The sequence below is a fragment of the Girardinichthys multiradiatus genome, chromosome 15 (genome assembly GCF_021462225.1).
Source record: "Girardinichthys multiradiatus isolate DD_20200921_A chromosome 15, DD_fGirMul_XY1, whole genome shotgun sequence".
Taxonomy (NCBI): Eukaryota; Metazoa; Chordata; class Actinopteri; order Cyprinodontiformes; family Goodeidae; genus Girardinichthys; species Girardinichthys multiradiatus.
The window spans coordinates 20078344-20105255 of NC_061808.1; the positions used below are offsets into that span (position 1 = coordinate 20078344).

The 26912-nt window shown below is 39.8% G+C and overlaps 2 protein-coding genes across 3 annotated transcripts; one reads left to right on the forward strand and one right to left on the reverse strand.

Moving 5' to 3' along the window:
- The first annotated feature begins 1934 nt into the window (after positions 1 to 1934).
- Positions 1935 to 13460, forward strand: tbpl1 (TBP-like 1). The gene is made up of 7 exons (XM_047388150.1): positions 1935 to 2072; positions 4560 to 4775; positions 4880 to 4962; positions 6774 to 6837; positions 7624 to 7727; positions 8102 to 8196; positions 12270 to 13460. Exons 2-7 carry the CDS (start codon positions 4641 to 4643, stop codon positions 12350 to 12352), a joined length of 564 nt encoding a protein of 187 aa, XP_047244106.1. The 5' UTR covers positions 1935 to 2072; positions 4560 to 4640; the 3' UTR covers positions 12353 to 13460.
- Positions 13461 to 26912, reverse strand: slc2a12 (solute carrier family 2 member 12). Of its 2 annotated transcripts, none has more exons than XM_047388149.1 (6): positions 26749 to 26908; positions 25795 to 25918; positions 18043 to 19338; positions 16564 to 16686; positions 14539 to 14671; positions 13461 to 14451 (listed from the first exon to the last, which is right to left on the reverse strand). In XM_047388149.1, the coding sequence occupies exons 2-6, from the start codon at positions 25886 to 25888 to the stop codon at positions 14358 to 14360; spliced, it is 1740 nt and encodes a 579-aa protein (XP_047244105.1). In that variant the 5' UTR covers positions 25889 to 25918; positions 26749 to 26908; the 3' UTR covers positions 13461 to 14357. The 2 variants fall into 2 exon arrangements, 1 of the variants encoding a protein (XP_047244105.1); XR_007041798.1 differs by lacking the exon at positions 13461 to 14451 and adding an exon at positions 17315 to 17447 and having other exon boundaries at positions 14566 to 14671; positions 26749 to 26912.

A 26912-nucleotide genomic window follows, 5' to 3' on the forward strand; every position in this document is an offset into this window, starting at 1 on the left:
AGCTTTATGGAGATGAAGATTTCGTTTTTCAGCACGACCTGGCACCTGCTCACAGTGCCAAAACCACTGGTAAATGGTTTACTGACCATGGTATCACTGTGCTCAATTGGCCTGCCAACTCTCCTGACCTGAACCCCATAGAGAATCTGTGGGATATTGTGAAGAGAACGTTGAGAGACTCAAGACCCAACACTCTGGATGAGCTAAAGGCCGCTATCGAAGCATCCTGGGCCTCCATAAGACCTCAGCAGTGCCACAGGCTGATTGCCTCCATGCCACGCCGCATTGAAGCAGTCATTTCTGCAAAAGGATTCCCGACCGAGTATTGAGTGCATAACTGTACATGATTATTTGAAGGTTGACGTTTTTTGTATTAAAAACACTTTTCTTTTATTGGTCGGATTAAATATGCTAATTTTGTGAGATAGGAATTTTGGGTTTTCATGAGCTGTATGCCAAAATCATCCGTATTAAGACAATAAAAGACCTGAAATATTTCAGTTATTGTGCAATGAATCTAAAATATATGAATGTGAAATTTTCATCATGACATTATGGAAAATAATGAACTTTATCACAATATGCTAATATTTTGAGAAGGACCTGTATATTGTGCTGTCATGTGACACTGTGTGAGTTTTAATGTCATGATGTCATTTTCAAGGTGTGCAGCATCAGGAAAGCTTCACATCGTTTTGGTACAACAACCTTGTTGAGCAGGAAAGGTTTATTTCATAAGTACAGAAAACTGTTTCTTGATGTATGAAAATCTTGCCTTAAATCAGATACAAGGAGCAATAACCTACGCATACATTCTTACATATGAAAATATAAAAACGGGCCAAAAACATACTGGAAATGTTTTATTTTTTGATCACACTTTTTTGTCAAAAACTTTATTTGTTTCCCTCAAGTTTTCACATTTTTATTTTTTCAGACATCTCACAAAATATGTTGTAGGGATTTTTTGTTATTCCTAAAATTGCATTTTTTTTTGTTACTTTAATTAAATATATTTATTATTAGGCGCGCCCATTTTAACAAACTCTGACAAGTTGAATCTTATTTTTTTTTCTCCATTTTTATATTTACTATTTTATACTTCTAAGTGTCATTTGTTAATTTGTTGAGCAAAATGTGATTTTTTTTGTTCTTTTTGCAAAAAGTAATATGTAAGTACATCTATACATTTTCTATACCCACCTCTTCCATACAGGGTCGCGGGGTATGGAAGCAAATCGTTATCATATTTCAAATGAAAAAGCATTTTCAGAAATGCTTTTTCATTTTAAGAATGTGGCTGCATTGTTTGACTCAGAAATGAAATTAGTAATCAATAATCCTATTTGCATTTTAATTTTCTTCTTCAAGACTGCTCATTCTTTCACTTAATTAAAATGAAAAAGACATTTGAGATTTATTTTTCAAAATGTACCCCAGCAAATAGATACCGAAATTCAATTTGAAATGTAACATTTGAAAATAAAAAGCTTTTTCATTTGAAATATGGTAACGATTTGCTTCCATAGCGGGGGAGCTGGTGCATATCTCCAGCAGTCTATGGGCGAGATTAGAGGTACACCCTGGACAGGTCGCCAGTCCATCGCAGGGCAACACAGAGACACAAACATGCACACACCCATTCACACCGAAGGGGAATTCAGAGATATCAATTCACCAAACAAACGCATTTTGGGACTGTGGGATGAAGCCGGAGTCCGGGGACAGAACCCAACCATGCACGAGTAGAACATGCAAACTCCGTGCAGAAAGACTCCCAGCCGGGAGTCAAACCAAGGATCTTCTTGCAGTAAGGCAACAGTGCTCCCAACTGCGCCACCGTGCAGCCCCAGTCGAAATTCAAATACGACAAATAGATTTTGACCCATTTTTTTAAATTTATTTTGTAAACTCGTATCCGGAAGGCGACGTCACTCCTCGTAACGTCTTATTATTGTGAAAAGTGGAACCGGAAACCGATATGTTTTCCTGGTTTAATCTACATTATTTTTTCTTTTTAGCTTGGTTGACTTTATTTGAGCCTGTGTAACTACAGCGGGGTTGCAAAGGAGGTAGCTAAAACAATTTCCTAATCTGTATAGCTACACCTTGTTCTTCACACGCAGATTCATCTTGAAGTAATTAAGCTAGTCGTCGTGGAGCACTTAGCCTGAGAGCTATGCTTCGTTGCTAACAACTTTTCATTCATTGCAGCTTCTGCACTCCTCTTTGTTGTAGCTTGCCTAACAGCAGCATTAGCTGGTTGATCTTTAGTAGTTAGATGTAGCCAATTCTACGATTTAGTTTGTAAAATTCCAGTTTTAGTAGTTAGTCTTTACATGTAAATAGGAAGATATGCCCGGTGTTTTGTTCATACCTAGCAGCCGATTTGATCAATGTCTAAACTGTTGGTAACACAAAGCAGACTTAGTTATTTAGCCTTAATTTGGTATTTTGTTTGTTGGTGTTGCTTAGAAGCTAGGCGGTATATCGCCAGTATATCAAATAATTGTAGATGTGTCGACTTACTAGCTCAATCTTTTTCCAATGTCTCTTTAATAAAGGCAGTATAAATAAGTTTACCTTATTTTATGTCTACATGTTCAGGTTAATGGGGTTCCAGCATTTACCATTTTAAAGTTTCTGACTTTCCCTGACACAAATTCCCAGCTTTCCTGTCGACTCTGGGGTCATATTTGACTTCTAGGTGCAAAGGTTTGTCGTGGTTTACTCTAAATACTTGTAAGCCTTCACTGCTTGAGGTTTATTTAAAACTTACAGCACAACAAAACCTATTTCATAAAGCCGAATGTGCACTTGACTCAGTAACTATAAAAACATGGGTAAATGGGTGCTTGGATGTGGGTTCGGCTAAATGGCGGTGGTAGAGCTGAGCTGGGTAATGTTTCTATCTGGGCAACGATATGCAGTGGCAGTGATGTGGTGTCTGTGTGGTTGCGGGGGCATGGTGGGGGACACTTGCCGGGTGAGTTTGTCCCGTCTTGGTGTGGGGTCGGGGGTTCCGTTTTGAGTCGGGTGCTCGATGGTGCCTGTCCTGTTGCCCATGTGGGCGGGGGCTGGGGTTGCGTTGCGTGGGGCCCTGGCTGTGTGCTGGAGGCAGGACGCGGTGGGGGTGCTTGGAGCGGGTGCTAGCCCGGACCAGGTTCAGGTGCTGGGGCGGTTTGCCTGTGTCCACCCCTGGAGGGAAGGAGACCACCTCCTGGGTCCGGGGGCTGGTTGTCCCTATGGGGTATCAGCACCTGGACCTGCGGTGGTTGGTGTCCCTGCCTGCCGGTGTACTTGTGGTTCTCGGTATCCGGGGCTGGGTGCTTTGGTGTGTGCCAGCTCACTCCCGGTGGCTGCTTGCCGGGGCCTGGACCTCTGGGCTCTGTCGGGCCTCTGCTTGGGAAGTGATACGTCCCGGGGTCTCGGGTCTCTGGGTCCATGGCTGGATCTGCTTGAGTGTAGACTGCTGCCGGGGGGCCTGTGGGCTCGTCGCTGCAGCTCCCTGGGGCTTCTGCACTGTGGCTGCTGGGTGATTTCCCCGGGACTCTCCCCTGCTCTTCTCTGGGGGGGGTAGTAGTCCCGGCGGTGATTCTCCTGGGGTTCCTGTGCTCTGGGGGGCCTTTGGATGTCTGTGGCTCGGATCTCCTCCGTATCTGTCCCGAGTCCAGGTCTGTGGCTCCTCACATTCGCTATTGCTTATTTTATGGAGAAACCTTGTATACACAAGCACGCTCATACTCAGACCCACAGGTGTTTAGATTCAGGTGTTAACAGATACACAAATGTTCTATATTGAGCCCCATTCACCACTAAATACATCTTGCATTCATAAGTACCGTGCACGTTTTGGTAAAAAAGCTGGTAATACGAATGTTTCTGCAGGTGTAGAAGCAAGCAGGGTGTTATTTTGTAATCTCTTCAACCTTCTTTCTGTCCTCCATTCTTTTCCCCTTTTCGCCCCACCTTTCTTTCTTTCGTGCTTCTTTTTTTTTTTTTTTTCCTTTTCATTTCTGTCTCTGTGTCCGTAACAATTGAAAAAATCCGAAAGCAGTTTCTAATAAAGTTTCTTTTTATAAATATCAAGCAGAGCTTTAAAGCGTTAGCTGTTAGGCTCCTCTTGTGAAAGTAAATCTGTTGGGCTTTTTCTTGGTACTCAGACAACAATTCTGAGCGATACTCTGCCAGACAGGACATGGTTAAAAAAATAACAATAAAGAATCAAATGAATTGTTCATTCTAGGCCTCTGCAGAACTTGCTGACATGATGAGTAGGTCATTCAGCAAAAATAGAGTAGGGACACCAGCTCTTGAGGACTGGACTTGGCCATTCCTTGCCATATATTCTCTTTATTCTTGTGCATAAGAAAAGCTCTAAAAGGATCTAACAAATCTTGGAAATTTGAGTGTGAAAAAGTTTCCCAACGGCTCTCGTGAAGACAACTAATGAAGGGGTTTGAAAATTGTGTGGGACATAAAAAGATTCAATGGCAGGAAATGTTTTTTTTTTTTTGGAGGAAACAAAAAATTGCTTATTTCTTTTTGTCTTTCTGTAGCCTCTTCTCCTTATCACTTCTTTAAGTTATGATGAGGAAAGAGTGAGAAGGAAGCCCCGGCGGTCCTCTACACACTTCTCCATGGAGTCCAACAACGATGAAGCACTTGACATTATTGTTACAAATGTGGTGGCAACTTTCAGGACCAGGTGTCACCTCAACCTGCGCAAAATTGCTTTAGAAGGAATCAATGTGATCTATAAGCCTGAAGTAGGGGTAAGGGCAACCTAGAACATAGAGGAAACATATCTTCAGATTAGGAAGGATTGGAAAAGGCACTGTGTGGGATCATTGAAAGTTTGTCAAATCTTTGCTTTCAGAAAGTGCTGATGAAACTCCGGAAACCCACGATAACCGCTTCAATTTGGTCCTCAGGGAAAATCATCTGTACTGGAGCAACAAGGTGAGCAAAAGTGATAGAAAATACTTACACATTCATGTAGAAGTTGGCATCTGATAAGACATGCAAAAAACATCGCATTGGTCTTTATAATAGGCAAACTACTTCCTCAGACTACAGGGCTACAAATATTTGTGCTGCCACTTTGTTGCTACAATGATCTTAAATGTTGCAATTAGATCCATTGATCTGTTGCTTACATTAGGTGTTACCATCTGACTCATTATGGTTAATTATTGAATAATGCCTCAGTTTATTCCCCCTTTAAGTTGATTATAATATATTCTGAAGGACGTGCAAAAAAAAAAAACGTACTTTCTATCAAAATAAATAAATAATTTTTTTTCTAATTAGCATTATTATCTGAATTAGGCTTTCTTGTATTTAATTTAAGGTGATAGGATTTGTGCTGTTTGGATCTAATCTCTATATTGGATTTTATTGGTATGAATTTAAATCATGTGTATTTCTGTATCATGCAAAATAAACTGGACTCGTTTGTCGTGTAAAGTGCCTTGAGCGGACATTTGGTACGACATGGCATTAATTAAATAAACGTAAATTAATTGAACAGAATATTGATTTTAACTTGGGGGGGGGGGGGGCACAGATTGCAGTTTTCTGGCCGATTACCGATGTTTAAAAAGTCTGACCTGCCGATTTGGCCAATACTGATTTTCTTCATAACTGACACTGTCAGGTGTCATAAGGTCACAACACACCTTCAATGTTTTAGGCTTATGTTGTCAACAGCTGTGAACTGCTCACGTGCAGACGTGACCTACTGGGCGGGTCTGTCAGTCAGCCCTCTCTCACGGCAGAGCAAAAGGGGACAGTGGTTGATTTTCAGACCTTTGCGGAGGTAGATAAGGTCGGTTTCACATGTAATTATTGGCCGATAACCAATTACTCAAAATCAAGGAAATCAGTGCACCCCTAATTTTAACAGCTGATAGTTTATGCATGGACTTTGAAAGAACTTCAGAAGGTGAGCAGAACTATTGGTAATCAAAAACAAAACCCCAAAAAAACATACAAGACACTTGAATAGCAGCACTATGTAACTTTTTAGAGGCCTGCTACCGGTATCAACATACACAGTTTAGCTCACAACTATTCATTTGGGTTTAAAGTTATCATTTAATTCTGATAATATGTTTCTGTTGACTGGAAGTGATATTGGCATTTTGGCGTGGCTTAGCCCAAGTCCCAACCTGAATCTGACAGAGGATCTGAGGAGCAAGGAGGCCTTCCAACCTCAAAGATTAGAAGGTCATCACCAAAGATAAATTGTCAAAACGTCAGTGGAAATATGCCAAAAGTTGCTCAGCAGATGTTGGAATGGTCTGAACAAAGAATGTGTCAAAATGACTCCAGCTGTATGAAGCAGTGTGTAAACAGTGTCTTTCTCTCGCCAGTTGCTTCACATTGCTTCCCAGCTGGTTGAAACAAAGCTCTTATGCTTTTTCCTAATACAAATTAGGCTTTTTGGAGATATCTACCTTTCCTAATAACAGATTCGTGTGGAAACTAAATGAGCACCACCCAGCACTCTTACTAACCCTGTTTAAAAACTGTTTGGCGAGCATGCAACTACAGGCCGGCTACCCTGGTAGATAGCCTTACTGTTTAAGTGTGTGTGTGTGTGTGTGTGTGTGTGTATTGTGATTTTTGCTGGCCCATACCTATCTTTTATCAGGAATAATTGTGGTGGACACCAATCCTTAAAAAAATGGAGTTACTTTGTGCTGTACGCATATATTCCTTTGTATTTTACACATTTCAAAACTCATCATCTCTGCTCTCTTATACAGTGAGGAAGAGGCAAAGCTGGGTGCTCGCAGGTTAGCTCGCTGTCTGCAGAAACTTGGCTTTAAGGTGAGAACCATCACATTCACAAGCTGCCCACTTAGTTTTTGACACATACTTTATCACACCAAAAAACTACAAAGTAATCATAACTAACAGATAAAATCATGCCAGATATATGATTTAAACATTGATGTATAGCTTGTTCTTGCAGCTTTTCATGTCAATGTCTCCTATATGAATACAAGGTGCAAATCATGTTGATTAGTAATGTGAGAGGATGATTGCTTTGCTTTCCAACTGACTGTCTTACAAAGCTTTTACATGTAATATTCTGCTGATGTTGAACCTGTTTTTCAGACAGGCATAAGCTAGTTTGTGGTTTGCATTTCCCATTGCTTGTCTTATCGTCAGTCCTTTAGCCAATTGGAGAGTCCATTTGTCTGCTTTCAGGAAGCAAAACACTTAAACAATAAACAGAAATAAACCCATGCATCATCATAACATGATGATTTGTCTCTTTATCTCATTTGTATCAAACAGGTTATGTGTCATACTTAATGAAACAACAACTAAGAGATACAGTTGTTGATGGATGATTCTTAAGAGAAAGAGTTGTTGTCTGACGGTCGTCAGATTTGATTTTGTTTGACTTCTGCTTCAAACAAATGGGACCGATTTTTATCGTCCAGCGCAAATAGTTGACCATAAAACGTTCATACGTTCCTTATAATTGCAGATTATTCATTTCCAATTATGTTTGACCTAGCATTTGTTAGAAATTATAAATGAAATATATATATATATATATATATATATATATATATATATATAAAATATGGCTCGTCTGTGCAGGTCAGGTTTTCGGCTTTCAGAGTTGTGAACGTGCTCGCAGTGTGCTCCATGCCGTTTGCAGTACATCTTATAGACTTCACAAAGAACAACCGACCCATTGCCAGGTAATATTATATGTACCACAGCCACTGTTGTGAGCTCACCATTATCATGGCTTTAATCAAATATGTAAGACTGTAAAAAATGTTATATTGTCTCTTTAAATCTCACGTTTTTCCCCCAGATTTACTTTTGTTCACTAGATTAAAGTAAATATATTTATCCTGCTTTTAACCTATTTCATTCCTTGACATTAATTCTGATTAAGTTGCTGATAACTTGTAATCATGTCATGATTATTTAAAAATATTTGCTTGTAAATTATGCCCTCTAGTGGCTGCTTTTCACACAACAGAGTAAACCAGATATGTGTAAACAGCTTCTGATTATTTTTCCAAATGCTCTATGATGAAAGTTGGTGTATTTTAATGCTTGTCAGTTATGAACCTGAGCTCCATCCTGCTGCTACGTATCGAATAAAAAATCTGAAGGCTACAGTCCAAGTGTTTTCTACTGGAAGCCTCACAGTAACAGGTATGTTACTCTCACATGACCACACACAGACACACACACACCAACCTCTCTTCCCCTCCTGTATTTACAGCTGGAGGGCATGCAAGATTAAGGGATTGGGTTCATTTTGTTGTAATAGACCTTTACAGTATATTACAACAAAATCACACAGTGATATATTTCAATCTTTCTGTTCATTTTGATGATTCTGGCTTACAGTTAATAAAAACCCCAAAATGTAGTTTCTTAGAATATGAAATAAGACCAACAAAAAATGGTTTTTAATATAGAAATGTTAGGTTATGGCCATTTTGTGGCCGACATGATTATGAAGAAGACTATTAGCCTTACAGGTGTCCAACACACACTTTATAAAGAGGGCTAAGCTGTTCAGAGTACTCTGTGTGAGCAAATTAATGGAAAGTTGGGTGGAAGGAAAAAGTGTGGTAGAAAAAGGTGTGGAAGGAACAGTGATTTATCAGCTCTGACAGGATTAGAAGCAATGCCTAGAGTTTGAGAGGGATTCACAATGTGTTGACTGAGCCTGGACTCACGTATTTAGGAGCCACGACGCACACAGACGTATCCAGGACACGAGCTACAGCTGGCACAGTCTTTGTGCTGAGCTTCTTCTCCTAAACCAGACAAAACTTCAAAAGCATATTAACAGGGCTAATAAAAAATATGAATGGACTGTTACTCAGTTCTTTCAGAGACAAGTACATTTTGCATCATTTTAATTTTTGCATGGTTACAGAGTCTGGAGGAAGAGTAGAGAGGGACCGAATCCAAGTATCTTCAGGTAAATTTTATAGTTTCCACACTGAGTGATGGTTTAGGGTCATCATATGCTCTTGCTGGTCCACTGTTTCATCAAGTCCAGTTAATACAGCCATCTACCAGAAATGTTTAGAGCACCTCATTCTTCCCTCTGCTGACAAGCTTAATGGAGAGGCTGATTTTCTTTTCTAACAGGACATGGCACCAACACCTATCCCTAATGAACATGGAATCACTGTGCTTGATTGACCATTAAACTCTTCTGACCTAAACCACACAGTGAGTCTATAGTGTGTTGTCAAGAGCAAGATGAAACACACCAGACCATACAATGCAGATGACCTGAAGGCCGCCATCAAAGCAACCTAGGCTTCCATTACAGTCTGCTCAGCTCCATGCCGTGCCACATTGATGTAGCAATTCTCGCAAAATGAACCTCGATCATGTATTTAATGCACATACAGTACAGGTCCTTCTCAAAATATTAGCATATTGTGATAAAGTTCAGTATTTTCCATAATGTAATGATGTAAATTTAACATTCATATATTTTAGATTCATTGCACACTAACTGAAATATTTCAGGTCTTTTATTGTCTTAATACGGATGATTTTGGCATACAGCTCATGAAAACCCAAAATTCCTATCTCACAAAATTAGCATATTTCATCCGACCAATAAAAGAAAAGTGTTTTTAATACAAAAAACGTCAACCTTCAAATAATCATGTACAGTATGCACTCAATACTTGGTCGGGAATCCTTTTGCAGAAATGACTGCTTCAATGCGGCGTGGCATGGAGGCAATCAGCCTGTGGCACTGCTGAGGTCTTATGGAGGCCCAGGATGCTTCGATAGCAGCCTTTAGCTCATCCAGAGTGTTGGGTCTTGAGTCTCTCAACGTTCTCTTCACAATATCCCACAGATTCTCTATGGGGTTCAGGTCAGGAGAGTTGGCAGGCCAATTGAGCACAGTGATACCATGGTCAGTAAACCATTTACCAGTGGTTTTGGCACTGTGAGCAGGTGCCAGGTCGTGCTGAAAAATGAAATCTTCATCTCCATAAAGCTTTTCAGCAGATGGAAGCATGAAGTGCTCCAAAATCTCCTGATAGCTAGCTGCATTGACCCTGCCCTTGATAAAACACAGTGGACCAACACCAGCAGCTGACACGGCACCCCAGACCATCATTGACTGTGGGTACTTGACACTGGACTTCTGGCATTTTGGCATTTCCTTCTCCCCAGTCTTCCTCCAGACTCTGGCACCTTGATTTCCGAATGACATGCAGAATTTGCTTTCATCCGAAAAAAGTACTTTGGACCACTGAGCAACAGTCCAGTGCTGCTTCTCTGTAGCCCAGGTCAGGCGCTTCTGCCGCTGTTTCTGGTTCAAAAGTGGCTTGACCTGGGGAATGCGGCACCTGTAGCCCATTTCCTGCACACGCCTGTGCACGGTGGCTCTGGATGTTTCTACTCCAGACTCAGTCCACTGCTTCCGCAGGTCCCCCAAGGTCTGGAATCGGCCCTTCTCCACAATCTTCCTCAGGGTCCGGTCACCTCTTCTCGTTGTGAAGCGTTTTCTGCCACACTTTTTCCTTCCCACAGACTTCCCACTGAGGTGGCTTGATACAGCACTCTGGGAACAGCCTATTCGTTCAGAAATTTCTTTCTGTGTCTTACCCTCTTGCTTGAGGGTGTCAATAGTACATCACTTTCAGTAGGCTGATATTTCTATATTAAAATCCTTTTTAATTGGTCTTATGTAAGCTATTATTTTTTTCTTATCAGCTTTAATTCATATTAATCAAAATAAACCCTTTGTGTGTAATGAATCTCTGAATTACTGATACAAATGAACTTTTCACTGCTATTTATTCGTACCTTAAAGTGCCTGTGACATTGAATTTTTATGATAAATCTAATTACATTTATGAAAATGAAACATTGATTAAATATTTTAAAAATTAACTTCATGCCACTGAAACGAACAGTTGGTGAAATAAATGGTCATAAATTTGACTTAAAAAACATTTCCAGACTACTCCATTTCGATTTGTTCGCGCTCTTTTATGAAGACAGAGGGGAACCCTGGCATGTAAACTGACTGCTGCTAAAATGGCCACCAACACAGACAGCAGCGAAGAATCAGATTTTTCTTTAGATATTTTTCAGTCACAGAGAGACGCAGCAGAGTCAGGAGAAGAAAGTCAGCTTTCATCAGATGGTAGAGCACAAGTGCTGCGGCGAGCGGACGGCCATCTAATTCAACCAGAGTCTATTTTTGCCAGATGCCGGAGCACGACTGGAGTCCATATGCATGAATTATACTGTACCACCAGGAAACAGAACGAACACAACAGGATTTTCAAAATAATTCACTAAAGACAGACTAGATATTGTTATATTAATAAATACACACATATTTAAATAGACACGTGTATATATTAGCAGTTGTTTACATCAGATCAATTAGATCAGTTACTGGGTTAACTAAGGTATTATAAACCGAGCAATTAAACATTAAATGCAACAAATTAAGCAACAAATATAGCTTCGCTGCATTCAGTGTACTCACCCATTGTAGAACAAAACACATGAAAATATCTGGATGCATAAAAGAAAAATGAAGCCCTTTAACTTCTGCAGAATGAGTTGTTTTGTGTTTGCTACAGCATTTATCTCTGGCTTTTATTGCATGATCTGCGTATGGTTCTTGGAGCTCCTCCGGGCTTCGCAGCGGACCGGACCAGAGCAGATACAGAATAAATCCAGGGTTACAGTAAATACGACACTGAGTGAAACAACCAGAGGTGAAGCTGAGCAGCAGCAGCAGACACAAGGGATGATTCAAGATCTGAAGACACTTCCTGCTGTCATTTGATCCCAGCCGCTCTGATCCTCTTCGCTTCAATAAAATACTGCAGACTAATGGCTGCTGTCGGAATTTTACTACCACCACCAGCAATGCACCGTTTCATCATATTAATGCTGTTTTTAACGCAACTTTGTTTCTACCTGAATCGTTTATCATTGATGCTCACACAACGAATGATAGGAGACTTCCCCTTTGACGTCATTTCCGGGCAACATTGGATTTGCAAAATTTTATATTGAAATATGCTCATTTTGTGCCACAATTGTCTTTTATCACGTCTTTAATCCTAATATCGTGTCAATTACTGCCCAATTCCTTCAATTTTAGGATGTTTTCTTTCAATTTCTCCATTTGTAGGAAAAGCGTGTCACAGGCACTTTAATAGACTTAATATGATTTAATGCTGTCACACATTCCCCACCCTCCTCACATTTAGGACCAAATGTGCAGAACGTTGCATCTGCTGTGGAGCACATCTACCCACTACTATACGAGTGTCAGAAGCCCCGCTGCAAATAACGGAAAACTGCGGAAGAGACCCGAGGGAATCCATGCGAGAACATGAAAATGATCAGGAAGCACCTTATCCTTGGGTAGATGCTGCAGCAGCAAGAAGTATCGAAACCACCTGAGAGGCTGGACTTGAATCTCAAAATCCTATTTACCGCCTGTTGGAGTTGGAAAGAAGATGGTTGCTTTGTGTGTCTTTTTGCATGGACACAGAAAACCCCTCGACAATGTTGAAGAGGTCATCTTCAGCCGTATATATATATATATATAAGTCCTCCTTTTGTGTTTTCTTAATAATAATCTCCGTCCATTGGTAGACATGGATGAGATATCCACCCCATATTGTACCATTTTTTTAAGCTTACAAATTCAATTTGGAATGTATACAAATTTAGATGAGATCCCAAAAATGCATCCATCTTGATTTTGGTTTTCCTTTTAATGTTTGATTATCTGCCTTTTATTCAAAATGATCAGACATTACTTTGTGTCCTTTCCTCATAGTTTTACTCTTTTGTTAAACTTGTATATATTTATTCTCATATGATGGATAGTGTACTAGTGTAAACTATCTCCTACATGTTTTTAAATGTGAATTTTATTGCAGGTTTTCACAATACTTGAGTGTTTCGGAAACTGATTCGATTTCACTTGTTTCATTGACATTCAAAGCCATCTTTTTATTGTCCAAAAAATAAAGACGTCATCAGAAGGCTTGCAGTAGCAGTTGATGTAAAAACATTGTAGTAAAATAAGCAGCCACCCCATGGAGAGTTGCTTGGAAGCAGTAATACTGGTCAGAAAGGTGTAATACATTCATTATAGAGTTATTACAATGAAATACATACAGGCAGCACTGAAACAGCATGATAAATAAACCCTACAGACAGAAAACAATGTTTTCAAGGTTGCATAACAGCTGAGTCCTCTGTTTAAGCTTTGCATCACTGAGGCAACTTGTACTGTATGTGAATAATGTAGGCATCTCCTGCTAAAGATGTTGAGACATAACTTGCTTTTTATGTGTGACTGAGTACTTTCTGAATCAGTGGCAAGTAAAAATTTGTGACACTTGAACTTTTGTATTCGGTATAAAAATAAAAGGCCATTAAACAACTGCAGGGTATTTCTCTTTATTGTTTGGTTTCAGTTTAGTAGCAGCAGTGTATCCTGTAGTGGTGTGTTCTGATTACATGTGGAGAAAAAATGTTTTCATTTGCAACTGCAGCATTTTTTTTTCAATGAACACTGAAAAGATTAGTGGTGGTTTTAAAAGTACCATTAAAAATTGTGCAATCGTGAGCAACTAATCCACAAAACGGCTCATCAGTCTCCTAAGACTTCTTGTGGTACATGGTAAGTTATTAACCAACTATTGCCTGACAACTAGACGTGGTATAATTTTTCTATTATCGATCAATATATTTAGCAGCCAAGGAAAAAACAAACACTGAATTCAAAATTTTGTTCTCATAATAATAAAAAAAAGGATGTTGAGCTCCACTGGTAAAACTGGCAGGACTGGTTTGAAGAGGGTGCTTCCAACTCAGTTAGCTTGAATGCTTATATTTTAGCTCAGTCTCAGATTTGATAGTACGGACGGTACATTTTAACCGTAAAGGGTAAAGTATTTTTTTTTTAATGATTGATATTTTAAGGTTTTTGCTTTGAAAATTTGCCCAAATTCAAGTAAAGTACAAAAAATCTTTTTTCCTGTTTTGGCAAAAGAACAAGAAATGAAAAATAAGAGAAAATTGAAGTTAAAAAATAAAACAAAACAGATTTTAACACATAGATTATTAGTGAACCCTGAGTTAACCTGATCTGAGAAAATCTCCCAAATCTCCCCACTTCTTAGTTCTCTCGTGTCTCTGATCTGGTCATTAGAAAAGCCAAATGAGCAAGCTTTATGACGTGGACCAGCCTGCCTGCAGATGAACAGATGTGACTCCGATCTGCTCTATATTTTCAATACATTGTTTTGTTTTTTTGATCATGAGGCTGAAAATAGGACTTAGATGTTTGCAGAACATTCTGTGGACGGGCTCTTGCAGATCAGGCTCTCCTGGGGCTGTGCCTGTCTGAAAAGCTTTATCTCAAAGCTCTCCCTGGTAAATCAGAGAAAGTAGAAACAGTTTTACTTTTGGCTTACAAACAAACAAACCTTTTAGAGACATAAGCAGGCTGTCACTTACTTCTTAGCCAACTCTTTTGATATCTCCTCCAGTGTCTGGCCTTTGGTCTTTGGGATGCAGAGGATGACAAACACCAGCAGGACAAAACACATGGCTGAGTATAGAAACATTACATTGGGAACGCCAATCTTTTCTAGGGAAAAAAAGATACAAGACATGTAATTTATTCGCTAATAATATCTTAAAAATTATAATATGTATGGTATGATCCATAAAATTACACGTATTTTTAATTAATTAGTGTCGATCAGGTAATCATAAAGTAAACCACAATGCAGAAAGGAAAGGCTTGATCTGATTTGTCAGCCCTTTAGCATGAATGGAAATGTGATCTGAACAAAAATGAGAGAATTGACTCACTTTTGGAAGAGTGGTGTAAAATATTTATCATGCATTTAAACATAGAAAATACAGTCATGAAAAAATTAAGACACCCTATGAAAGTATGTTTTTTTTAAAATATTTGAACAAATGCATATTTAATAGAAAAATGTTAATACCAATAAATACAAATAATATAATAAAAACTTTACCTTTTAAACTTTTTGGAAAAATGTAATAAAAATGTGATTTATAGTGACAAATAAATTAGGACCCCACCACCTAAAATGGCTAAAATCACATGCAGGAATGTTACGATGGTGCAAGGGATTAGAACATCAATACATGGCAGAGTATAGGAAGTTTGCCCTGTTTGTAGCCCACCTGGTAGGACCAAAAGAGCTGTCTGAGGCCTTCAGAAGAAAGGTTGCAGCAGCTTATGAGTCTGGTAAGGAATTTAAAGAGGTCTCCAGAGTTTGAACTCAGCCAATCCACTGAATGGAAAACAAAACCACTGCCAACGTGCCCAGGTCCGAGCTAAATATGCTAAAAGAAGTCTTTAAAAACCCAAAAATGTCATCAAAGGACCCAAAATAGGCTCTTACTACTATTGATATGAAAGTGCAACAATAAGGAGACTTTCATATGAGGTTTGCAAAGAGGAAACCTTTGTACTCTTGGAGAAACATGAAGGACCGACTAAAGTTTGCCAGAGAAAATGTAGTCAAAAACCAGGCCTTTGGGAATAAAGTTATATATAAGGATAGATGGGTTTAAAATGTTATTATCTGGAGATCAGAACAGATGACATGTTGGGAATAAACCTTACAGCCTAACAACAAATTCAATTCAAATTAAAATACCTTATTAATCCCAAAGGGAAATTAAATGAAAAAACCCCAAATACAAACTGTGAAGCATGGAGGTGGAAGTGTCATGCTTTTAGAGATGCTTTGATGTAGAAGGACCTAGTCAGCTCACTATCATAGAATCTATGATGAATTCTACCGCATATCAGAGGGCGCTTTAGGAAAATACGAGATCAACTCTAAAATAATGAAAGCTGAAGTGGAGCTGGACCCTGCATCATGACATCATTGAGATGTTGCTGGGTGACATTCAAGAAACACCTCATAACCTCACAGCTGAAAGTGAGGAGTGGGAAAAACTTTTGTCAGGCTAATGGCAGAGGCTGGTAGATGGCTACAAGAAGTGTCTCATTGAAGTTTTTTCAACCAGAGGGGGTAACATTAGCTACTAGGAGGAAGGGTGTCCTTACTATTTCCCTGGCTCTACAACACATTTTCTTCATATATTATGTTTATTGATTAAAACAAGGTTAATTCTTGGTGTTCATCTGGAATTGAATCACGTTATTTTGCGGATATGTAATCAATGTAGTTTTTTTGAAAGGCTGAATATTTAATAGTGTGTCCTGATTTTTCTCTAACTGTACATAGGATAGAGCTGCCTGATTTGAAATCAGGAATTTTGCAGATCTTGCACAAAATAATGCATGTATTCCCCTTCCCAAAGGCAAGGGTCAAAGATTAAAGTTGTGTTGTGTGTTAATCATTTGTTTACTAATGATTACTGTGCAGATAAGCTGTTTGTATAACCAGTGGTGATCTGTTTCTCTAGTTTTATGGTTACTGATAAAACTTGCGTAACTTTACAGGGCTTCACCGTCGCTAACATACGAACCTGTGATGGTGAGGAAAGTCATGGAAATGAGTAGGTTTGTAGCCCAGTTTACTGCCGACACGACTGACACAGCCCTGCCTCTGACTCCCATGGGAAAGATCTCACTGAGAACCACATACACCACTGAGAAGGGAAGAAAATGAAGACAGTGAAAAATATAATTAGGAGAAACTTCAGAGTCAGGGTTCATGTTGCATTATCAAGGGAGTATTCTATTACCTAATTTACCTAATCCTAATTACCATACAACTGGAACTCATGTACTTTGTTCTTGGTTGTGCAATGTGTTAATATACTGCTGTCTTCAACTACATACCAATCATTAATTGGAAAGACCAGGAATTGCACTTGTTTAGCATTTATCAGCTAGTAATAAAGGTACAGTGCATGCAAAACTATTCATGCCCTGTAAACCCTGTTTTTTGTCACGTTACAACCACAGCCTTTAATTACATTGGTGTTTTTATGTAATATACCAACACAAAGTAGTGCATCATTTTGAAATAGGAGGAAATATATAGTTTACAAATAAATAAAAAAACCCGAAAGAGTTCATGTATTTGTTGTCACCGTCTTTTACCCTGATGCCCCCAAATAAAATCCAGTAAATTTTTAAGTCATCTAAACACTAAATAAAATCCACCAGGGTGTGATTTAATCACAGTATCTGTTCATTTAAGGCCTCGGAGATGTTAGAGAACATTGGTGAACAAACACCATCATGAAGACAAGGACATGGCTGTCTACCTACACTCACAAAGCTTGTATTAATCAGAGAAGCAGCAGAGAGGGTCATGGCGATTCTGGAGGAGCTGCAGGAATCCATAGTTCAGGTGGAAGAATATGTTTACAGAAAAACACAGGCCTGCACTTCAAAAATCTGGCTTTGTGGGAGACAAACAAGAAAAAGGCCATTGGTAGAAGAAAGCTACAAGAAGCCACAACTGTAGTTTGCTGCAAGTCATGAAGGGGATACAGAAATCATGCAGAAGAAGCTGCACGAAACTGAACTTTCTGGCCTACATGCAAAATGCCGGAAAACTAAAACTGTACATCAACCTGAAGACATCCCCCGGGGAAACATGGTGGTGGCAGCATCATGCTGTGGGGATACAAAACGTGTGGTTGAAAGCTTACACTCTGCTTCACCCTAAACACATACCTACTGTGAAACAAGTTGTTAGAGATATGTCCTAAAGACTTGTAGCTGTTTCTGCAGCTGTGTTGGTTCTACAGTATTCATTTGCAGGGGATGAATAAAAATGCAGACTTTCCAGGTTTTTAATTATAAAAAATATTGAAATCCCAATAAAGTACATTGACGTTAGGGGTTGTAACATGACAAATTGTAATAAAAATGTAAAGGTACATGTTAACTTTTGAAAGGCAAAGGAAAATACATTGTTTATAGATAATAGCACTGAGTAAGCCTGGAACTAGAAGTAGAGGAAAGCAAAAACAAAGTAAACAGATACTTACTGGGCCCAAGGCTAATTGAGAAGGCTGCAACATACACCAGCAGGCTTATTAGTGATGCCCATTTTAGAGAGGAAGACAGTTCTAGATGAGTCCTTCCTCTATCAGAGTCCCAAAAACTGCCACTCTCACTATCGGTCTTTTGTGCTTCCTCAGCGCTCCAGTGGCTGGGGAGTTGAGTGGAAAATATCTCACTGCTGTCCAGTTCTGTTGAGGTACTGTTTAATTCCCACGGTGAATATGTGTGATTTTCTAAAGTCTGGCTTTTACACAGGCTTGTTAGGTGAGTGCGGCTTTGCAGAGTCAGAGTACCGAGTGCAGCCAGTGATATTCCCATTCCCACAGCACCTACACACAGGAAGGTCTTGGTTCCCACACGGTCAACCAGCAGCACAGCAGGGATTGTGCCGACTACCTTGACCACTCCAAAACCTGTGGAGGCCAAGGTAGCGGCAGCATCACTGTTGAAGCCCACGCTGCGGAGGAGAGGCGAGGCGTAGGAGAGGATGTTGGGCTGCCCGGTGGCCTGCTGGAGGAAAACTAAGGACATCCCTGTAAGCAACCGTAAACGCAGGTTTGCCTTAGCACTGAACAGCTCCCAGAAACTGTGCTCGGATTCTTCCTTCAGCCCCGCCTGGATGTCCCTGAGCTCCCCTGCCACATTCTCCTTACCTCCGCCTCTCATCCTGGCCAGCACTTCCCTCGCCAGCTCTACTTTGCCGTGAGAAACAAGGAAACGAGGACTATGTGGGAGGAAGAGAAGTGCACCCATCTGGAGCAGTGCAGGAGGGATCACAAGTCCAAATGTATATGCCCAGCCATGGGGTGTAGTAGCAAAGGCGTAGCTGCAGCTGAAGCCCAGCATCACCCCTACAACTAGCATCAGCTCATACAGGGTGACCAGCAGGCCTCTCCTCTCCCTCGGTGAGATCTCTGCAATGTACAGACACGCTGCGGTCCCTGACAGAGACGTCCCCATTCCGACTATCACACGACCCAGCGTGAGAGCTACAAGTGAAGTCACAGCGATGAGCACAACGGTTCCTCCGACCACCAGGGCGGCGCTCAGGAGCAGGGAGCAGCGGCGGCCATAGCGATCCAGAATAGGGCCCCCAGCCAGGCAGACGAGGAGAGCTCCGAGCAGCTGGGAGCTTACCAAGAGTTCTTGTTCTGTACAAGAGAGGGAAAGGATTTTCCGCAGCTGTAGCACGACCCCAGAGGTCAGGCCCATTTCATAACCCAGCATCAAGCCACTCAGGGAGGCTGTTGCAGCTGCAAGCAGCACTAGCCAGCTGCAGCCTGAAGGAAGAAAGAGGAACACAGAGAAATTATTAAAGAGAACAGGCATTTGCTAAACTACTGTTGAATTCCTGGCCCAGCAATTTGAGGACCTAATTTCCAGTATTCTTTATTTGCTGATCTTTGGGAAACTACTGCTTGGATTGAAACAATGACATTTCTACTTATGATAAGACAGTTTTGATTTCTGTTTGGTAGTTCAAACAGATTATAAACTCCACACCATTATCATGTATTTTGAACTTTTAACAGTTTTTCCACTTGACCAGTATTTAGCTCCATCCATCATCTCACGAACACTGACCTGCTCCCATTTCCTGCTGAAAAAAAAATAATCCCCGCAGCATTGTGCACACACCACTGTGCTTCACCATAGTTATGTAGTGTTAAGGATGAGGTAGGGTTTTATTGCCACGTCTTTTGTATGAAGGCCAGAAAATTTTACTCGTCGGACCAGGGAGCCTTCTTCCATGTGTTTGCTTTCTTCCTTATGAGTTGTTCCAAACTGCAAACTGAATTTCTCTTCGGCTTCCTTTTAGCAAAGTCTTTCTACAGGCTACTTTTACATCAAGATCAAATTTGTGGAGTGCATGACTGAAAGTTATAATTTTACCATATTCTCCCACTTGAAATGTGGATCTCTAATGCTCCACCAAAATTAATGTGGGCATCCTGGCTATTTCTCTGATTATTGATTTTGTCAGTTTAAGTGGACAGCAATGTCATGGTAGATTTGCAGTTATGCCATACATTTAAATTTTCATTTTCAGATGATTATATTGGACAGTCCTCTGTGAGAAATTCACTTCTTTAAATGTCTCTACAACTTTATTGCTGGCATGGTTGCTATGTTCTTTGGTCTTCATGACGTTGTTTGTTCACTTATGTTCTCTAACAAAACGTTTGAGGCCTTCACAGAACAGCTGGAACAAACAGAAATTCAAATACACACAGGTGCACACCATTCACATGTTAAGTGACTCTTGAAGGCAATTGGCTGCACTGGATTTTATTGTATCAGAATAAAGCAGGCTGAGCATAAATGCACAGTACAGTTTGTAAAACATTTAAAAAAAAAAACTTTTTTTTCTCCACAATTATGTGTTACTTTGTGATGGTGTATCTTTAAATGACAATACTGGTCCTTCTCAAAATATTAGCATATTGTGATAAAATTCATTATTTTCCATAATGTAATGATGAAAATTTAACATTCATATATTTTAGATTCATTGCACACTACCTGAAATATTTCAGGTCTTTTATTGTCTTAATACGGATGATTGTGGCATACAGCTCATGAAAACCCAAAATTCCTATCTCACAAAATTAGTATATCATTAAAAGGGTCTCTAAACGAGCTATGAACCTAATCATCTGAATCAACGAGTTAACTCTAAACACCTGCAAAAGATTCCTGAGGCCTTTAAAACTCCCAGCCTGGTTCATCACTCAAAACCCCAATCACGGGTAAGACTGCCGACCTGACTGCTGTCCAGAAGGCCACTATTGACACCCTCAAGCAAGAGGGTAAGACACAGAAAGAAATTTCTGAACAAATAGGCTGTTCCCAGAGTGCTGTATCAAGGCACCTCAGTGGGAAGTCTGTGGGAAGGAAAAAGTGTGGCAGAAAAAGCTGCACAACGAGAAGAGGTGACCGGATCCTGAGGAAGATTGTGGACAAGGGCCGATTCCAGACCTTGGGGGACCTGCGGAAGCAGTGGACTGAGTCTGGAGTAGAAACATCCAGAGCCACCGTGCACAGGCGTGTACAGAAAATGGGCTACAGGTGCCGCATTCCCCAGGTCAAGCCACTTTTGAACCAGAAACAGCGGCAGAAGCGCCTAACCTGGGCTACAGAGAAGCAGCACTGGACTGTTGCTCAGTGGTCCAAAGTACTTTTTTCGGATGAAAGCAAATTCTGCATGTCTTTCGGAAATCAAGGTGCCAGAGTCTGGAGGAAGTCTGGGGAGAAGGAAATGCCAAAATGCCAGAAGTCCAGTGTCAAGTACCCACAGTCAGTGATGGTCTGGGGTGCCGTGTCAGCTGCTGGTGTTGGTCCACTGTGTTTTATCAAGGGCAGGGTCAATGCAGCTAGCTATCAGGAGATTTTGGAGCACTTCATGCTTCCATCTGCTGAAAAGCTTTATGGAGATGAAGATTTCATTCTTCAGCACGACCTGGCACACGCTCACAGTGCCAAAACCACTGGTAAATGGTTTACTGACCATGGTATCACTATGCTCAATTGGCCTGCCAACTCTCCTGACCTGAACCCCATAGAGAATCTGTGGGATATTGTGAAGAGAACGTTGAAAGACTCAAGACCCAACACTCTGGATGAGCTAAAGGCCGCTATCGAAGCATCCTGGGCCTCCATAAGACCTCAGCAGTGCCACAGGCTGATTGCCTCCATGCCACGCCGCATTGAAGCAGTCATTTCTGCCAAAGGATTCCCGACCAAGTATTGAGTGCATAACTGTACATGATTATTTGAAGGTTGACGTTTTTTATATTAAAAACACTTTTCTTTTATTGGTCGGATGAAATATGCTAATTTTGTGAGATAGGAATTTTGGGTTTTCATGAGCTGTATGCCACAATCATCCGTATTAAGACAATAAAAGACCTGAAATATTTCAGTTAGTGTGCAATGAATCTAAAATATATGAATGTTAAATTTTCATCATGACATTATGGAAAATAATGAACTTTATCACAATATGCTAATATTTTGAGAAGGACCTGTATATGAAGGCTACAAGAGAAGGAAGTTTCCAACCAACTCTCCCTTGCGCTATATTTTCACCCCTTTGTAAAGGTGTTTAAAAACCCATAAAATGAATAATTCATAATTTACTGATCAAGCATTTTCTCACACTGAAAAAATAGTTAGTTTTACTAACTTATATTTAATTTTAGCACATTTAATTAGGTGGGAAAAATTTTTGGCTCCCCTAATAATTCCTATAAAATAAATGTTTATTTTTAAATGAAATTAATACCTGATGAGTGTCCATGCACCTTTAATTAGTACTTGACACTGAAGCCAATTTTACTTGGACACTCTTTTAAAATGGGAAACCAAACATACCATTCAAATAAGGCAGATGTACGCATGTTGATCTTCAGAAGTAGGAAAATGGCTGCAAGAGAATAGCTAAATGTCACCTAAAGTTTCCCATATCTACAGTTAAGAGTGGTAACCTAGACTTTTTAACACTTTCTACTGTAACAAACAAGGTTGGACAAGTACCCATTTTATCTGGTCACCACAATGAGGAGCATGGTAAAGGAGGTAAAGCTCCAAAGCTCGCTGTTAGAGAACTGAAACAAACAGTGTCTTTTGGAGTCACAAAGTCTCCATATAAACCATGTTTTTACACAGGCCTAGACTGCACCCAGGACATTTGAGCATCTATACGTTTATACTATACACATCATTGTGCTGAAATAAGCAAAGCCTTCCATGAGAAGGATTTGGTCTGTTTGGCAACCAGTTGCAGATTGCTGCCAGAGGTAGTTACGTTTACTCAAGTTGTTTTACTGCAACATACTTTTTAATTCTAGTTGAGTAATATTATTTTGAACTGTCTTCACTAAATAAAGAACAAACATGTTTGATGCCAAAATGCACCGAACACAGACACACACTTACAGTTTATAGTGAAGTCAAACTTCTTTGTACACAAAGTTTATTGTTGTAATGTTATTTTATTTCTGCTAAGCCTGTGGTGCCATTTAGAAGTCATGGGAATATACCGTAAATGGTATTATCTTTTCACTGGAAGCATTTTCCAGTGACAAATTAGCATTTTTGGAAGCACTCACCAGAGAATATGCACATGCTGCTAATATTTCGTCCTTGGTTCAAGGACCACCGTTTGCACGCTTAGACCGTTTAATTTAAACACCAACATTTATTGCATTATCTGGTTGATTGTCTGGGCAAGTAACACATGTTGAGGGAATTGGTGGGGTGTAAGTGAGGGTTAACACATGAAAAAAGACCGAGCAACAGCGCTTTGCAAAATTATTTGCACCAATAAACAATTCAATTCAATTCAATTCAGTTTTATTTATATAGCGCCAATTCACAACACATGTTGTCTCAAGGCACTTCACAACAGTCAGGTACATACATTCCAATTAATCCTAACAATTGAACAGTGCAGTCAGAGTTAGTTATTTATTCAAATTGGATAAAAAGTGTTTCTATCTAAGGAAACCCAGCAGATTGCATCCAGTCAGTGACTTGTAGCATTCACTCCTCCTGGATAAGCATGTAGAGACAATGGACAGTCACTGGTGTTGACTTTGCAGCAATCCCTCATACTGAGCATGCATGTAGTGACAGTGGAGAGGAAAAACTCCCTTCCAACAGGAAGAAACCCCCAGCAGAACTAGGCCCAATGTGAGCGGCCATCTGCCACGACCGACTGGGGTTTTGAGAGAACAGAGCAGAGACACAAAGCGAACAAAGAAGCACTGATCCAGGAGTACTTTCTATGGGAAGGAAAAGTAAACATTTGCACATTTTATCAGGTTACAACCACAATCTTGTATTTTATAGGGATTTTAAGAGTTAGACAAAAAGTTGTGCATACTTGGGAAGTGGAAAAAAACTCTTGTTTACAAATAACCTCAAATGTTTGGCTTTCATCTGTATTTAGCCCCATTTGCTCTGATAGACCAAAATAAATTCCATCTAAATCCAACCGATTTCAATCAGAGATTAATCAATCATAGGAAGTCCTGTTTGCACAAGGGCTACACGATTCTAGAAAATCTTGCAATGGCCATTAGTAAATATTGCAATGACAATCTCAGTTGTGATATATTCCATTTTTCTTCTCTTTTTATCTGTGCTTCCTACACACTGTGACCCTTAGCATTTCCGGTGTAAGCATTGGCTGCTTTGAGACTCTGTCCAAATGGCTAAATATTCCAATAGCATGCAAAAAGCCAGTTGATAACACTGGAGATATATTAGCCAACAACTACGGCACTCCAAACAGTCCTTTGCGATACTGATTTTGTGATGACAATGTATTGACGATATATTGTGCCACCCTTGTTTGCAGTATGCCATAGGCCATGAAGGACACAAAGGAAACATTTGCAAAGAAGGTGTTCTGGTCATATGAGACCAAATGAAACTTCTTGGTCTGAACAGAAATACGAGTGGTGGAAACTCCATGTCCTTTTATGCAAGCCGCTTGGAACCCATGGACAAGATGTGCTCTTATTCGTGTTATTTTTAGATCAACTTAACTGCACTTTTTTAAGATATGCAGTTTTCAAAACAGCCTTGTAGGGGGGCGATAGTGAGCTGGATTATACACCTTCTACTCAGAAAAAGAGAAGGAAAAAAAGAAAGATGTGATTTTCAATGCAGCCTTTGTATCCTTCTCCATGGAAAATTAATAATACACATTGAGAAAAACAGCAGATCTCTCCTCACTGTATTTTTTACAAACCAGCTTTGTTGTTTATCTTCTTCTGGTCACTATCTGACCCTTAATTTTCTTTATCTGCTGTGTGTTTGGTGCCACCTCTAGAGGACCCTAGTGGACTGGGTCTTGATGAAAAAAGTGTTTGTTACACAGGCTTTGTGGTTGACTGGACAATAGAGCAGACTAGTAGGTATGGATTTGGTCTTGTGCTCCACCAGTTGGTCTGTCATGTTGTGGTTGTCGTGTGAAAAAATGTGGCAAAGATCAAGGGGAATTAATACTTTTGCAAGGCACTGTATCTGAGGTTTATATTATACAAATGTGTTTATGAAGGCTCAGTGGTTTAAGACGATTGGCAGCAGACCAGTTGCACACCACTTAATTAACAGGTGCACCCACCGCAAGAATTTGGGATTAATACTCCACCATAAAAATATTTTGAGACAACCCACTTTCTTTTGGGGCCAGACCTTTATACAATACTTTTCAAGCGATTTTGTCAATAGTTTTTACAATTAATATTAAGCCCCTCCAAAGTTTTTCTATGCACATCAATTGCCTTTTTACAATTTTCTCTACAGTCCAAATCCTTATAATTGTATGGTATAACTGTAAATATTGAATTTTAATGTAGCAGATAAACAATATACAAAAAGACCACAGTTAGGGATTAGGGGGAAAAACTGACAAAAGATCTGGGAGATAAATCAGTGTTGTTTTTTATCTCACTCAAGTGGTTATATTTGCATTTTTTTTAATGGTAAGGTATAAAGAATTGTTTAAGAATGAGTAAAAACGATAAATGTCTCAGGAAGCACTAAACCTTTACACCTTTTTATCATCAAATCCTAAATAGATCAGTGCTGTATTAAACTGGGTCTTTGAACCAAATCTGATGCCTTCAAGATGTCCTGAGATATCAGCTCCATTATAATTGATTCGTTTATTACACAATAACAATACGTTAATTTAAATGCCAAAGACATCATTAGTGTCCTACCAGGTCGTTTGGGTGTGGTCAACCTCTGGGTTTCAGAAGTGTGATCCCCTTGTAGGTGAATAGGGGTCTTCTTGGCCTCACTTTTGGGGTCCATTATCAACGAAAACAGAGGGTAGGCGTAGGCCTAAATAATATAATACAGTGTTAATTTAGGCAACACATATGCAAAAGAATAACAGACTTATTAATTATGCGCAACCAGACCCGAATGTGAATGAATTGTATTGTTACTGGGCGTCTACAATTATTTTATACAGCGACTGGAACATAAAAAAAAAAAAAAAAAAAAAAAAACAGAAATTCAGCAACATTTGAACAGAAATCTGATCAAGACAAGTAAACAAGATAAAAACAGTTATTGCTGGTTCAACACGTGACCTCTGTCAATACAGTGGAAGCATGCTGATCGATACAAAAGAAAATCTATTAAGGTCTGATTTCTAGCGCAAACCATGAATGCATCACATTGTTTTTATTCAAACTGCATGGGCACTGTGTGCTGTTGACTTGGAGATTAGGAAACGTTAAAAACAAACCGGTTTTATAATTCAAATATAATCAGCTTGCCCTATAGGCAACGTATTCTATCTTTCTTTTTCTTTTTTTCCCAGATCTTACAGCTGCTTCTGTAATACACAGTTATTAAGGATAATTATTTCAACTACTAGTTGGTGCATGCGCAGGCATTGTTTATGAATCGTATACCTAACTACCAATAAAACTAACTTTTTTGCAACTGAGGCAGCACAATGGGACAACTTCCTTCTTCGCGTATTGATAATGCACACCCATTAACTTCGCTACGAGGCAGCGAACTCACTCTCAAGTAAGCAACACACTAAAAGACACATTTAAGTGTCGGCTCTATCACACTATGTTTTAAGTTAAACTCGAAACGAGACCGAAAGACGCGCATCTGCTGTGTGACACCTATTCAGAGTGACAGTGTCCTACCTGAACGCCTCAGTTGTCAGAACTGTGTTCGGTTTAAAGTCGCATGGGTTGTGCCATCGGTGTTTTTTGACCTCCGGCTTCCTCACCGGCTTGTATCCCGCAAACTCCTATCTAGCTCGTGTTTGAACACGCGTTCATCCCTGTTATGGTAAGACATTTTCTTA

Bases quoted from the DNA above. Each gene is read 5' to 3' on its own strand.
- tbpl1 (XM_047388150.1), top strand. From the start codon at position 4,641: ATGGAGTCCAACAACGATGAAGCACTTGACATTATTGTTACAAATGTG. The intron at 7,728-8,101 runs GTAATATTATAT...AATGCTTGTCAG, and splicing joins AACAACCGACCCATTGCCAG to TTATGAACCTGAGCTCCATC. The intron at 8,197-12,269 runs GTATGTTACTCT...CCTCACATTTAG, and splicing joins TGGAAGCCTCACAGTAACAG to GACCAAATGTGCAGAACGTT.
- slc2a12 (XM_047388149.1), bottom strand. From the start codon at position 25,888: ATGGACCCCAAAAGTGAGGCCAAGAAGACCCCTATTCACCTACAAGGG. The intron at 16,687-18,042 runs GTAAGTATCTGT...TTCCCTTCTCAG, and splicing joins CTCAATTAGCCTTGGGCCCA to TGGTGTATGTGGTTCTCAGT. The intron at 14,452-14,538 runs GTAAGTGACAGC...CTGATTTACCAG, and splicing joins TCAAAAGAGTTGGCTAAGAA to GGAGAGCTTTGAGATAAAGC.